This window comes from Lepisosteus platostomus, chromosome 1, assembly GCF_059453375.1.
Source record: "Lepisosteus platostomus isolate fLepPlt1 chromosome 1, fLepPlt1.hap1, whole genome shotgun sequence".
Lineage (NCBI taxonomy): Eukaryota > Metazoa > Chordata > Actinopteri > Semionotiformes > Lepisosteidae > Lepisosteus > Lepisosteus platostomus.
In genome coordinates, this window is record NC_142611.1 from 74452839 (window position 1) to 74469225 (window position 16387).

At 37.0% G+C, this 16387-nt stretch overlaps 1 protein-coding gene across 1 annotated transcript in view; it reads left to right on the forward strand.

The window, feature by feature from the left end:
* suclg1 (succinate-CoA ligase GDP/ADP-forming subunit alph) overlaps nucleotides 1-7141 on the forward strand; it is a 30994-nt gene extending 23853 nt beyond the window's left edge. The window contains exons 7-9 of the mRNA XM_088637574.1: nucleotides 469-620; nucleotides 4460-4648; nucleotides 6955-7141. Of these exons, the coding sequence (XP_088493700.1) occupies nucleotides 469-620; nucleotides 4460-4648; nucleotides 6955-6981 (368 nt within the window). The 3' untranslated portion in view covers nucleotides 6982-7141. The remainder of the gene's footprint in view (nucleotides 1-468; nucleotides 621-4459; nucleotides 4649-6954) is intronic.
* The last annotated feature ends 9246 nt before the right edge of the window (nucleotides 7142-16387 follow it).

The following is a 16387-nucleotide window of genomic DNA, read 5'->3' on the forward strand; positions in this document are numbered from 1 at the left end:
ACATTTGCTGGACTTTTTACTAAAACTCTTTTTAGCTGGCATTTAAAAGTGCTAAGAGGTCTAAAGCTTTTCCTGATAGGGATGTTTCAATTGGCTTTTATAGTTTCAGATTTTGTTCCTAAAGTAAAATGTCTCAAGGGCCAATAATGATTATATATAGAAACAGACGAACACATGCATGCATGTTAGGTCATCTAAAGTCATTAGCTAGTTTGTATAGGTGAGTATGTGAACTGTTTTTTCTTAGATTAACACTTCTACAACTAAATCGCCTCAAGACCCATAAAGCATTTTGTCTTGCAAATAGCAAAGTCCAACAATGAACGTCTTATCACTTGAGCTACTATGCTCTATGTGTTATTTTTGACATAGTATAATACAACAGTGGAGTAATCAAGAAATAATTCCTCCACTGGATTTACCTTAATACAGTTTTCAAAACACCTTATCACTCTACATCTTTGTTAGGAATTGGTGGAGATCCTTTCAATGGAACAAACTTCATTGACTGCCTCGAAGTTTTCCTGAAGGACCCAAAAACAGAGGGAATTATCCTGATTGGAGAGATTGGAGGAAATGCAGAGGAAGATGCTGCAGAATATCTAAAACAACATAATTCTGTAAGGATATGTATTTGTCTTTGACATTTATATACACACTCTTGGGGCCTGTTGCTTTCTGTTTGCTTAAAATGTTCTTTTAACATTTGTGGTCTTCTAAAGTTAGAATGCATGAGTGAGTTTCAAGGAATTTTGTAACAATTTATATGTTCAAATGTAACTTTTGATTTTACTTACTGACACTTAGTGTTCCTTGTTTAATATGAATGTGCTGTCATATCCTTGGAATGTTTAAAATATTTTGAGGTTATGAAGAAATTGAGGGATACGATGAGCTAGAAACCTAAATGATTTATATCAAGCAATTAAACAAAAATGTGGCTGTCTCAAGCACTCTAAGATTGAAAGCTAACACATGCTATTTTATTTAACAATAAACATTTTAATAGCTTTTGCATTTGAAGCATATACTAGCAGCTACTACCTGCCGTTGGGAATCGTTAGGATAGGGTAACACTCAAGCAGACTATATAAAATTTGAATGACTTTAGCAGCCCTTCAGGATTTTTACCTGTCTTCATAAAATTGTTACTTGAAATTTAACACTGCAAATGTATATATTTAAAAATACTTTAATATATGAGACATATACTTGGTTTCCAGTTAACTCAACCTTGATCCATCTATTCATTCTAACAGCTTTATCCAATACAGGATTTGGGGGGGGGTGTTGCCAGCGCCTATCCTGGCAAGCAATGGGCTCAAGGCAGAATATACCCTAACTGGAAAATCAGTCCACCCCAGGACACACTCAGACACAGACATAAAGGCACGCACACCAGACTTTCACCAGGGCTAATTTTCCCTGAAGCCATTTATCCTACCATTAGGTCTTTGGACTACGGGAGGAACCTGGAGCACCTGGAGGAAACCTACGCTAACACTGGTAAAACATACAAAGTCCACAGAGATAGCACCCCAGGTCCCAGGAACCAAACACTGCAAAGCAGCAGTGCTAACCACTGTGCATTGTTCTGCCCACCTTGATATGTGAATATTAGTTTCAGCAAAAGAAACACTCGGTATGTTGCAAAGATAAAATGGAACTTTAATTTTTCCAATACTGTCAGTATTGGATGAAACAAAAACATAACAAATTCACACAGTGAAATAAATGTCAATAAAGTCAGTGTTATCATCTGTTTTTCAGTGATCATGTAGTTTCACAGAGCCTCAGAAAGTTTATAAAAGCCTGAAAGTCAACTTGATTGCTTTTCAAGGTTGCTGAACACAAGTAAAATACACAGTACTACTTCAGCATGGGAAAACTAGAATAGTTCAAAGACCTAAGACCTCAACAACTGTACTGATCAATATAATAAAAATCTATAAGACATCCATCACGAAGAAACCCAACTCTGAAAGGATAGGTAGAACAAAGGCAAGTTATTGTAATGTACGCCAGAAAAAAGAGTTTTGGGGGATAAATCATGCCCAAGGGCAGAAATTGGGAATATTCAGCAAAGCTATATATTGTTGGGATACAGTGTCCCTAAGACTACCATTTGTGATTCTCCTCATGAATCTGGGGTCTGAGGTACAATTCCGTGGAAATGCAAAAATAAAAATTAATTTTCCAAGTGGCAACTAATTGACTCAAAAGTCAAATGGGACCATGTGATGTGTTCAGAACGAACACAGATTGAATGTTTGGATAGTCTCCAAGAGTGTGGCTACTACAGAAATTTTGTTTATCAAGTTTTGTTTTATTGCTAAGACACTCAAGTTTGCACCCATGTGGGCTCTCCGGTAGTCGGCTCTCTTGGGCAGTATGACCTGAAAAACACCAAATGTACTGTGATTTACTGCGATTGTGATGGCCAATCACCAGTCTGCAATCCAGCAGAACATCTGTGCTATAAAGTAACAAAAGCAGTTCACAAGAGCAAGTGTTGTTTAATCTGAAGGATTTGGAGAACTCTTTCATGTTGCACCTTCTCTGTGTTAAGGAAATTCAAAGAAAGATCAACAGACTCCTGAATGTTAGAGTGTGAATGATTTTGAACATTGTATAATTAGGAAAGTCAGCAGTTATTTTGAATGGAGTTTTTAGTATAACAATTATAAACAATAACAATAGTAAAACAATTGTCACCTTTTTATTTATGCAATGGATACTGAATGTTTGCTTGCATTTTTTTTAACTGCATACCCTTGATATATTTGGTGTCAGCTATACATTTAATTTCATAACATTCCGTTTTGTTGATAAAGAGGATATTGTATGACAGAATAAATTATTTAATTAATTTATAAAGGTAATGCAGATGATGAGCAAATAAATCCATTATGTATGAATACCTCATGCAAGGAAAAATAACTCCTCAGGAGGCCCTAATCAATGAAGATATGTTAATAACAACTCTAGCTCAAAGACAATATACATTGTAAAATGATTTTGTGCCTCTTGCGAATATTACTGGCTCAGTTGAAAGCTATGCAAAACCTGACATTTGTGTTTGTTGTCAAAATACAATACTTTTTTTGTTGCTTTAGTGTTACTTATTAATCTTGTTCTTCGGGTGAGTGTCTGATATTAGTAAGAGGTATTAATTTTGCTTATGCATATATAAAGTGCTTTTGCATTTCATGCAATGCATTTATATTGAAAAATTAAAGAGTTATTAAAAGCTAATAAGATTCATGTCTACCCTTAATCCTTTCATTTAACATTTGACCTAGTGCAGTCTTACAGCTGTCTCACATAGGTGATTATTCTTGGTAGAAAGACAATAAAATAGATTTAAAACAAGGCCATTGCAATAGAAGGAATGATTTGCTATAAAATCTATACATATTAATAGGATTTTTGATTTAGACAATAGCAACATTTCAGAAATTAATCTTTTCAGTTTCAATGCAGCATCACCAAGGACAGTATCCTTCAAGACACTATAATCGATTCAATACCATGTAACTTAATCTCACAAAATTTAGCTTGAGCCTCAAAGAAGTTTTATTTTGATTGTTTAAAGAAGTCATCTGTTACACAGAGATGACAAAGAAAAAAGGCCAAAAGTGTAGGTGGTGTAATCATAAGAACAAAAAGGTAGTAAAATATAACACAAAAAAGGAATAAGTGTGCCTGAGTAAATGATGATGACCCCAACAACTTTATTATGAGAACTTTTAAAAATGTATCTTTAGTGTCTTTGGTATAATTCTGTTTCTGTTATTGTTATACTTGTTTTTTAACTTGGCAGATGTAGGTACTAGTATCAAGGCTTATTTGTTTTTAATCAAAATATAGAATGCTGGAATTAATAATCGATCCATCACCTCGCGACTTTAACTCAGGGTCACCAGGAGCACCAAGTAAAAACTCATACAAACATGGGGAGAATTGGTCTAGAATTTAACCCAGGGCTGCAGAATTGCAAGGCAGCAATGCTCACCACTGCGCTGCTTCATGCTGCCTTGGGAATTAATAATTAAATAAAAAAAAAACAATGCAGTTAATTGAGCAGCTGCCTGCTTAAAGTTGTTTATTATTTAATGTTAATGTAACATGCTTGTATGCAGCTGTGGTTGTTCACATGGCTGCTTCACAGCTCTTGGGTCCTGGGTTTGAGTGACAGAATGGAACATCCATCCCAGAATAAAACATTTAAAATGGAATTACAACACATTATATTCATTCTAGAATTTAAAATAAAGATAGCTTTATGCTTATTGCCCCCTAGAACAAACACAGTATGTATACCCAATTGTATTGTATTTGCTTTTTGTTTCCATAAGTAATTTGCAGCACTGTGTTATGTGCATTTCTGGTTTGAGAAAGGTTCAGGGGAAGTGCTTTGAGTAAGGATTTGAATATCTTGGTGTTTTATGTTTTTCAGGGTCCTGATGCCAAACCTGTTGTGTCATTCATTGCTGGCCTGACCGCTCCACCAGGCAGGCGAATGGGCCATGCTGGGGCCATTATTGCTGGAGGAAAAGGAGGTGCGAAGGAGAAGATCGCTGCCCTGCAGCAGGCTGGAGTGGTGGTCAGTATGTCCCCTGCACAGTTAGGCAGCACCATGTTCAAGGTGAGAATGCATAAGTTTGGTCTGAGGAGAAAACCACACTTTCATTTACTATGCAAATGTATGTAGAAATCATCACTGACAATGTTTTGTTTTTAAGTGTCTTAGATAAGGATGCTAAGCAGCAGGTTTATTTAAGCTAACCTAAGTGATTTATACAATTAAAAGAAAAGGATTCATATTAACGTAATAAATTATTAATGTTTTAAGTATTTTTAAGTGTTTATATGTCCATAGGATGCATGAACTTGCATGTGTTTGTATATTGTCCATTCAGATTGCATTTCTCTTCCCTTTAATGATTATATTTCCTTTTGGTGCTCATTTAAATATAATTTCCTATCATGGCAGCAGTTATGTTCAGGGCACTGTCTTGTCTTTTCTTTCCCTTATAAACTCTCATTTGCTCTTCTCATTTGCCTTCCAAAGTGGCTGTTTTCTGGCTGTTTGGTCAGCCCTTCTCATTAGTGAAACTCCTAAGTTAGTCACTACCAGGCTGGCAGGCTGCTTGCTATCCAGGAGCTGTAAATCCTTTGGGTTCAAGCACTTCATTATAAATTCAGATCCTCACAGCAGTGGACCATGGGCACTTTAAATTTTGCATTTGTGAGAGTGCTCTAGAGAGCCACTGAGAAATGCCAAACATCCAGTAAGCAACGAGGGACTCTCCTAAGGTTTAACAGTGTGATGAAGTTTAGATTTAATAAGACAGCTGCTATAGTAACTTCTACCCACATATACGCCATTTCATAGAAATCAATAGCAAATCTTTGATATTTACTAATTCCAAATCCAAATTAAATCTGGAATTCTTGTTAAAAAGATTCCATGTAAGCATTACTCTTGACCTTTTTTATCAGCAGATGGCAGTAAATGATCAGATGTGGTCGAGCCATATGAATTATTAGCATCACCCTGTTGTCTAGGTGATTTGTATTCAGTAAGTCTTTCATATAAAAAATAATGTGAAAAAAATGATTATGGGTTGGTACTGTAAACTGCATTTTTTTTATAGTGAATTTGAAAATGATCAAATGCCGTTGTCTGCCACTTATTTGTTATGTGTAACCTAACTAATTATTCAGCATTCAACAATTATTCACATTCAGGTATGTGTTAAAACTATAGAGCTAATGCAAAATGTCTTTGGTGTAACAATGGTAGCAAAAAAAAATCCTTGAAACAAATAAGCAGTGAAGCCTACTATATTTTTAGGTTCAATTGTACAGCGCTTTCATTTTCAGTGCTTTATTGACACAAGATTTTATTCTTCTCTTTTTCTGTTATTAATGTATGGCAATTTTTCAGTGTGCAATTTCACAATACTGCCAGAGCTGTCTGTAAAAATTCAAGGACAGAGTTATATAAAAAGCATTCTATGGTTTCATTGCATTCACAGTAATATGGTTACAGTTGTCTGTGGTTGCTTATTAGGAAAGCTGGGTTTTTCTCCTTTTCAAACATTGACCTGTACTCTCATTCTACTAATATGGACGTCTATGCTTAACTGATGCTGTACTGAGAAAATGTCTGTCTCTGATGTGCTTTGTTATTTACCTCATCATTCAAATTTTATTTCATGAATTTAAATGGCTTTGTTTTTTGGCTGTTTTTAGTATAGATTTTAACTTACTTGTTTTAAGAAATATTTTTAAAGATTAAACGCCTTCAAATGCCATGTCTACAAAATCAGTTTTAGGGTTTTTAACATTACTACAAAAAACAATTTTCACTGTAACAAACCAGCAGTGTGGTTCATTGCCTTTTGTGTATATAATAGGAGTATTGATTCTTAATTCTTAATGCTAAAAACTATTAATGTGATTTTCTATTTTCTACAAAAATCTCTGAAATTATGTGCTGCCTTTGTAAGCACTATCCTTCTCTTACCACATGGTGGCATAACATCACTTGACAAGCCTCTATGATTTTTTTTTCTCAAAATGTCTGGAAACATTAAACCTGAAAGAATGTAATGGAGTGTTTTAAACACCTTGTAGAAGACCTCCAGTACTCCCCTTAACAAATGTCTTGTATTGTAAGTAATATATCATCAGCTTAATGGTCATTAAACAGTTTGAAGGGTGTGATTTTTTTTTATATGAACCATGCTTGTGATTAATCTTTTCACTCCTGAGAACCTCTCCCCCCAGAACAAATATTTTCTGAAGTAGGAGTACTTTTTTTAAAGTAAGAAAATCCACTTTGAAACTGCTTTATACCATCACCTGTCCTTAAAGATGTAAAGGAATTGACTAGCCCAATTTTGTCTGCTTCAGTAAATTTAATAATTGTTGTCTTTTCCACAGGAATTTGAGAAGAGGAAGATGTTATAAATGTAAGAAAACACAAATGCAGCGATCTGTCTCTGTATCCATTGTGAAGAGACTCAGATTTTCCTATAATCAACTCCAATGCATATACTTACAGATTATATTTTATTTCAGTCTGTACACATAAATGTACAACAGAAGAAAAAATAAATTTGTCATTGAACATTTTTTGTTGTGTGCTTTTTTGTATGTGCCTCTTGATTTTCCAACATTTGAAGAACCATGCTTATGTTTGTGCTTCTGTTTAGAAAGAGGTGGTTTCAAGGCAAATAGTAGTGAATACACAGTGCACAGTGTATAACTATAAATGTGTGCTAGAATACGAGTACACCAAGTAGTATAGTGTTTTTGCTTTTTAGCACTCGTTCAACATTCACAAACAAGGCGCACAGATACTAAGAATTTACAATATCTTTGAAAAGAGTTTGTGATTCTGGGTGATTTGTTGAGGCTGTTTCTGGAATAGTATTCGCTTTTGTCCTCTGCATCATACAGGGCAGCTGGATTGATTCCAACCCTGAAGAGCATGTGTTTTGACAACAGATTGTGCTAAATCTGTTTAGCTTCAAACCACAGCAACTAAGGGATGATTGGTTTGGGACCTTTTAAAACCTTTATTCATCCTACAGTATATGAGAATGTAACTTAAAGTGTTAGCCGAATGTTTTCTGATTGGATAGTACTTACTCTGCTAAATTATCCCATACTGGAATCCAGAAAGTTTACAAACAAGAGGAGTCATTCATATGGCTTGTTTGGCTGATCATATATCTGTGAGCTGTGAGTGGCAAAACTCACTTTTGTAATTGTAGTAACATTACAACATATTGAATGCTTACCCATGGTTATAATCAGTACAATTGCCTGTTTATGCTGATGCACAATGAAAAAGCATGTTTGAATTATCTCACTGCATACAAACAATGTAAATGCATTTACATTTTAAACAGTCAACAGATAAACAGGTTTATTAAGTGTTTTGGAGTGTTTTTCTTCCTTATAATAATGTACTGAGCTGAGAATTAATGCCATTGTATAACAGGTAGAGTTAAAATGGCCAAAATGACTTATTCTGTATAAGTAATGCGTGTTTGAAAGTGTGAAGAGAAGTTGCCTAAAGAATACGAGAGTCTGCATCAACCATAAACCTACAGAGAAACTGGGAACAATCTCTGAGGGACAAACCATGTATTAGAAGACTGAAAATCACAACACCATTCTAGAAACATCACACCATTCTAATTTATCTGTTTAATCTTTTTGAAAGTGCAGTACCTGTAATATGGGAAATTCCAAGATGAAAAAAGGGCATTTGCTCACCATTTACATTGGAAATATGCTGCATGGTGACAATACAGTGTTGCAGTGAGCCATAGCTTTCCCCAGCAGACAGTGGATACAATGCAGGATAAGATGACCCATTGCAAGCCACACACAAACTCTACATTAATTTAGAGATAAGTAATAGGTGAAAAAAAGAAGAGGGGAAAAAACACAACGTTTCAGGTGTCGGAAGGCTCCACGGCCCAAACGTTGTGTTTTTTCTCTCCTCTTTTTTTAAGCATGGTATAAACCTATTACTTGTTCCTTTGCAGCCTACGCATGCTGACACAGCTACCCACCTGAATTAATTTAGAGATGCTGTTTGACCTATACACAACATTTGGACTTTATTTGGACTGTGGGATCAGAGTTCAACTTTATTGGTGGGTCTGACATGGTAACAGTGGAAGTACCATCCAGCTTTTTGTGTAATTGACAAAATCTAGTAGTGCTATTTTATTTTGGTGCCTCCATATAAAGTATAATTGGACACTTAGTAAAAAAAATAAAGGCATAGTACATACTAAAGTGCTGCATAAACAAGTGGAATTTCCTTTTAATCTTTTTGTGGACATAAAGGTAAAATGAAAATTTAGTGTGAAATGCATAAGTATTTGAAAAGTCAAATACAATTTGTAATTTTTGCTATAGACAATGAAATTGTATTTCAGATTAAAACATACATATAAGGCAGAAGTTCAGAATATTAGCTTTTATTTCTGAACATTTTTGTGCACATATATTAAAAATGAACTCTGGGACAGATGTTATCTGGTCCTGTGGCCTTACCCCCGTGCAGCCTCTTCAGCTCCTTCTTCACCTGGTCAGCTGTGATGGTCAGCCTGGCCCGGGGGATGATGCTCATAGTGCTTTCAGTGCCGGAGGTGTTAATGGCGGAGGTGTTGGAGAGTGGCAGCTGTGGGGGATGGGTGGGTGAGCAGCCGTCGGGGGTTGTAGCTGTAGGCGGCCATGTTTGTGGGGGGATGGAGGAGGTGTTGGGCAGTTGCAGCTGTGAAGGGTTAGGGAGCGTGTGGCTGTGGGGGGATGGGTGTTGCGCCACAGAGGACCCAGAATCAAACCTGTTAAAGAACTGGTTCAACTGGTACAGTCTGTGAGACTTCAGAACTGCGTGTCTGAACTGGTAGTGAGTAACACAGGGGCACCTCAAGGGACAGTTCTTTCTCCATTCCTCTTCACCCTCTATACTTCGGACTTTAAGTACAACTCAAAGTCATGCCACCTGCAAAAGTTCTCAGATGACTCTGCAATTGTGGGATGTATCAAGGGTGAGCAGGAGGAGGAGTACAGAGGACTGGTCAGCAGCTTTGTGGAGTGGTGTGGGGTGAACCACTTGGAACTGAATGTTACAAAGACAAAGGAACTGGTGGTAGATTTCAGGAGGAAAAAGGTCAAACCTACTCCTGTCTACATCCATGGGAGTGGCGTGGAGATGGTGGACTCGTACAAGTACCTGGGAGTGCACATCGACGATAGACTGGAATGGTCTAAGAACATCGAGGCTATCTATAAGAACGGACAGAGCCGACTTTACTTCTTGAGGAGGCTCAGGTCCTTCAATGTGTGTAGTAAGATGCTACACATGTTTTATCAGTCGGTGGTAGCGAGTGCCATTTTCTACGCAGTGGTGTGCTGGGGCTCTGGGATTAGAGCAGTAGATTCCAAAAGGCTGAACAAGCTCATCAGGAGAGCGAGCTCTGTCATTGGGTCTGACCTGGACCCCTTGGAGGTAGTGGCTGAGAGGAGAATGATGTCCAAACTGGAGGCCATCATGGACAACTTCTCCCATCCCCTCAATGACAGGCTTGCAGGAATGAAGAGCACGTTCAGCAATAGACTGATTCACCCACGGTGCGACAGGGAGCGCTACAGGAGGTCATTCTTGCCGTCTGCCATAAGACTGTACAACGCATCCACCTTGCGTCTTGGCAGAGGCAACAGCGACAGTGACCTGTTTCTGGACTAAACGCATATACACATATACTGCTACATTTGTTCTCTTTCTTTTTCTTTTTCTTTTTCCCGTTTACAACCACTTTTGTGCAATATATGCCAGGGACCTGTGCAATACATTTATATTTATATTTATATCTATGGTTACATCTATATTATATTCATACGTGTGATACGATTTTCTGTGTACTGTTCTGTTCTAGTTTCCTCTTGTGTGTCCGGACTGTGAGTAACTCTTGTATTGTATTGTATGTATTGTACTATTAGTATATAATTCGTTACACTGTGGCTGTGTTGTGTGTGTTAAGCTGCTGTTGCACTGCAATTTCCCTTGCGGGATCAATAAAGTATCTATCTATCTATCTATCTTCTATCATTTCAGGTCACCATAAGTATTTAGACAAAGTAACTTAAAATACTGTAGAGATAGTATTTGGCCACATACCCCTTACATGAAATGTCTGCTTCAATTCTGCACCCCATCAACCACAAGATTCTTGATATGTTCTTTTATGATGCTTTTCCAAGCTTTAACTGCTGCCACTTTCAGTTGTTGCTTGTTTGTGGGGTTTACTGACTTTGGTTTCTTCCTCAACAACACGTTAAATGCAACCTCAGCAGAAGTCAAATCAGGAAATTTACTTGACCAGTGCAACACTACTGATTCCGGATAAAATCCTTGGTTAAGTGTGCAGTATGTTTGAGTCATTGTCTTGCTGCAGGGTGGATTGCCGCTCAATGAATTGGAGGGATTTTTTTGGACATGGGCTACAAGATGTTTCTGTACACTTCAGACTTTATTCTGCAGCTGCCATCATCACTTACGTCATCAATAAACAATGATCCAGGTCAATAGACAGCCAAGCATGCCCAAGGTATGACCTCCAGCACGCTTCACAGACATGGATCATTACAAAGAGAGTCTGTAAAACTTTATTTCAGAATTCCTTTTTGTATTTCTTTGCAAATTCTAATCTGGCCTTTCTGTTTTTAGTGCTGATGAGAAGTTTGCATCTTGCAGTGTGTCATATTAAGGTCTTCTGCGCACAGTGAATTGAAATAATTTCACCCCTGCAAACTGAAGATAGTCTTTAACCTCTTCGACTGTTATTTTAAGGGTTTTCTTCACAGCTCTAATGGATTTTCTGTAACTTAACTTCTCTCATATTCCTTGGACAGCCTGATCTTTGCCAATTGCATACCTCTCCAATAATTTATTTTTCAAGACATTCCATATTGTTCATTTTGTATTGCCCAATTTCTCTGCAATGGTTCTAATTGGAATTTCCTTTGTGCTCATCTTCACAAATGCTCCCTCTTCTGTCATAATTCTCTAGCCTTCATCTTGGTTTATAACCTCTAATGCGAAATACTTGCCTGTTCACAAAAAAAAAAACTCTAAAGGCTGGAATAATGAGTATGCATTCATAGCCCTATTATGTTTTCACAATTAAAGCAACATGGAAAACGTGTACAATCAGAAACACCTTTCGGCCATTTTTCCCAATATTTATGTTCACCTAAATTAGGGAGATTGAACAAAACAAATGACATTGTTCTAACATGGTTAAGCATGTATGCAAAGTAATACCCAGAAACAAAACCTGAAATTCAATAAGCCTTTGATCTGAAATACAAATTTCTTTTTATTGTCCAAATACTTGCTTTACTCTTACTTTACTCTACCTCAAATATAATTGTAGGCTGTGTAAAACATCAGGCAATTAAACAATTAGAATGGGAAAAAACAATAGCAGAGCTTTTAAATGATCATGACTTGGTTGTAGAGAAAAAGGACACATTGAATATATTTCAAAATGTTTCAATAACCAAGATGGTATATGGTTATGAATGAGAATCAAAACAAAAAAAAATCATCTCTGCTGGGGAAAATTCCTCACTTAAGCTCCTCTCTGAAGAAGAACGATGATTGCCACAGCAGAGAGAAAAAAAATGAAAAAATAAAGAGCTGTCATTATTTTACCAGCATTGACACTGTGAGATGTTGAAGAAAACAAACTTTTTAAGCTTTCTTGGGTTGTTATCTGGTGGTGATATACATTAGGGTTTTGAATTACATTAACAGCATTCAATAATACTTTGACAGACGTGAATCTTCTGTTAACTACTGCATAGTAAGACTTTTAAAAGAATACTAATACGAAGAATACTGAATGAATTCTATCCCTCCAGTTGCGTTTTTCAACCCCTCCACCTTCTTTGAAGGCCAACGATTTGCTGACTTTATCACCACTGTCAGTGGAGTTAGGTTCTGCAAAGCCACACATTTCAACTCCTTGCTACTTCACCCAGGTTGGAAATACAACAGTTCCATTGTTGCTCTTTTTAAATATTTTAATAATAATAACAATAACATCACTTTATTAACCCTATACAATTACTTGCATTATGAATTTGTCTTTTCACATACCCCAGCTTGCTCTCCATGAGACACACAGACAGCCTGGGGTCAGAGCACAGGGTCAGCCATTGTACAGCACCCCTGGAGCAATTGGGGTTAAGGGCCTTGCTCAGGGGCCCGACGGAGTCAGATATCTCTGCCGGCTGTGGGATTTGAACTGGCAACCTTCCAGCCACACGTGCAGATCCTTAGCCACAGAGCCACCACTCTACCCCATATATTTTACCCCATATATAGAGAATATACCAACATAATTTTTTTGAAACCATTTTCTTTAGAGAAATGTTCCCACAGACTTCTTTTTCATCTCTCATATACAATGTTGTTTAAAGTTACTGGGACATTAGTAAATATTACTGACTGTTACAACCCCAGGTGTCTAGGGGTAAAGGGGTGTAACATTTAAGATGGGTTTGGATGCAGGTGGGTTTCTGGTGAGGGACTTAGGAAGCGTGACAACAAAGGTTTGGTGCAAAAGTGATTTATTTTTAAAAAGTGAATAAGTGACTGGTACATATACAGGACACACAGGGAAAATGAAACTTGAGTGGTGCCAAAGGAAAGAAAATAACAAAACCAAACGGATCTAGCTGATATAGTGAGGTCTAACCTAACTAACCCAAACAAACAAAAATCAAAAGGGTCTTCGGCGTCTTCATGCGCCCTAACTTCCCTACACTGAACTAACCAGAACCAAAAGACATGAGTGGCACACGCCCCTTAACTAGTGTGTCTGGACAGAAAACAGCCCTATGAGTGAAATATATATCCGACAATCTTACCTATTACCTTGTCCCTGAGTGTACACCAATTCACAGTTAAACACAAACACGAGTGAGCAAATTGCACAATGGTGGAAAACAGGTAATACGCAAATACACAATACACAAGCCAGGATTGGGGTATAATGAGAACGGATAAGGAGTAACAAGCAAGGTAATACAAGCACAAACAACAAACAAAAACTAATTAAGCAAAAACAAAGCAAAAGCTAGCAAAACAAGCAAAAGGTCGAGCAATGAGCATTCTAAGTTGAACTGGAGCTCTCAAGGTTGGAGCTTCTTCAATATTTAAACTGTAGGTCGTGGGTTCTGATTGGCTGGGAGTAGAGATGATAATGATGTCACAACATCAGCAATGTTGTAGTGATGGACCAATGGGGCGGTGCCTGAATACAGGAAGCGAAAAAACCCAAAACAAAAACACGGATAGCACGGGAACTAACACTGATATTCTACAGAGAGAGAAAAACTATGTATAAATGACTTATGCAATATTTATGATCCACTTCTTAACAATATATAACAGAATTTCATTCTGTTTTTTTCTACCTGTTACATGAAAACTGCTACCTCTCTCTTAGAACACACAGCTTGAACTAAATGAGGTGAAAAAATAATGTGAAAATCTAAGAGAAGCACCTAATTTTGGTGGTCAGTCAGCAGATGGTCCTTTCATACAGTAGCTTGAAAGTGTAGAGAAGGAGTAGAGTAAATTAATTACACTGGTTCCAAGTAAGTAGATAAAATGTAAACATATCCATAATTATCCTTCATGAAGGGCAGTATTCTAATGGGATAAACTGTGTGTTGAATCAATGTTTTGCATAATGGAGTGCAGACTACAACCGACAGTTTTTGCAAAAAAAATGATAACTCTATTCAGGTAGTTGAAGAAAAAAAAATATTACTTTTGTCAATTAAGTCAAACATTATATTTACTGTTGATTAGAATTCTAAATCTCAATAAATAAAAGTGAGGAAAATATTATGGAAAAGTATAGCTAGGAAATGTCAGTTGAGGCAAGGTAATCATAAATACTACCTGGAATAGAATCAAATATCGGTCTATAATGGATCAAACTTTTTCAGCTCTTTGAGGAAGCAGTACTGTATGTGATAAAATGTTGAAAAACATGACATTACCTGTAGTAGCATAGACTAACATGAAGGCCTGAGTTTCTTTTGTTAATGTACACAAAAGAGCAGCAATAAAAATAGAAGATAAATTCATAAAGCAATAACATCATTTCATTTTTCTACACAAACCAATACAAAGCACTGTTAGGTCAAGAAGCTCTTGGTCTCTTCATTGATGGGATTCATCTGATGGTTTCCCAAACTATGCTGTCAGTCAGACTCCATTGTGATTTTGTATCATCATATCACAAAGATGACAAGTGAGCGAACTGTACATTTTTCAACTTGATAAGGACCCTAAATACACAGTCAGGCTAAATCTAAACAAACCCTAAGAAAGAACAAATGGTTTTGAAAGCGATACACTGGTGTCCCCATTCACCTGACTTTAAACCTCTTGAAACAGGAATGACTTGACAGGAAAGTGGAAAAGAATAATGCACTTAGTGTGCATGACAACTGGGCAAATAGTGGTCCTAGAGGCCTACACCCCTGGTGGTTTTTGTTCTAGCCAAGCTTTCAGTTACACAAGTGAACCCTTAACAGACTTAATAATATGATTCATTTAAACACTTTGTTTTCAGCTCTTAATCGTATTGGAGGTTGTCTTTAAACTCCATTTCATAAGGAGCATAACATTCCAATTTGAGTAGAAAAAGAACTAGCAAATGTTCCAATCAAGCAACTTATTAGTTCAACTAAAGCTTCAATTAAGAACAAAGTTCAGCTAGAATGAAAATCAGCATGTGTTTGGATCTCCAGGATTGGGGACCCCTGTCTTAAATCAATAATGTGGTAATTAGACAGGTGCTTAAAGTTAGTAAATGAAGCTGAACAATTATTACCACTTGGCATTGAATCTATTTACTTTCCAAAATATTTGGTTGATTTTGAATTACTGCAAGTGTGTATTTCCATTGGATTTTTCGCTCTTTCTAGCATTGCCCTTACAGTTGACCTCCACTCCATCTACATACTTTTAATAGCAATGAGGTGAAAAATCTATTAATCCATTCATTTTCTAACCACTTTATCCAACTTAGGGTCACAGGAGAGTCAGAACCTATTCTGGCAAGCAATGGGTACAAGGCAGGACACACCCTAGCCAGATGCCAATACAGCACAAGACTCTTATAGACAGAAATGCACACACACTCAGAAAAAGGCCCTATAATTAACGTACCTATAGGTTTTTAGACTGTGGAGAGGAAACTTAAGCAAATATTGGGAGAACATACAAACTCCACCCAGATGGCACCCCAGGTTCCGAATTGAACCCAGAGCCCCACCACTGCGAGGCAGTAATACTAGCCGCTAACTGGATACCATTCAATGCCAATAGAGGACTTTGAACATTCTGATGACTTATGTACCGAATTGATCTTTACGTTCTTCATTAACCCAGGTGCTGCAAATCACTTCAGTAATAAAGACTTAGCCAGAGGAAAGACAATGGCATCATGATGTCAGGTTGACTACCCCTAATATAGCATGAGGATTAGAGGTTTGATTTCTGTTATTTCATTATGTTGGTGTAAGGTGAAAAGATATGAAAGTTGCCTATTAATGTATCCACAAGATGCATATTTTATTGTCACATCATTATTGATTCACACTGCTTTACCAGAGTAAATAGATGAATCTACTAGCTTGATACTGGTCTTGTGGTGGTGGATTTAATTGTGTCCCTCAGCAGAAATAGCCATATCAGATCTTGTCATTGACCATGTAATAAATAACATGAGTGAATCCTGATAAATGGAGCTCTGTGACA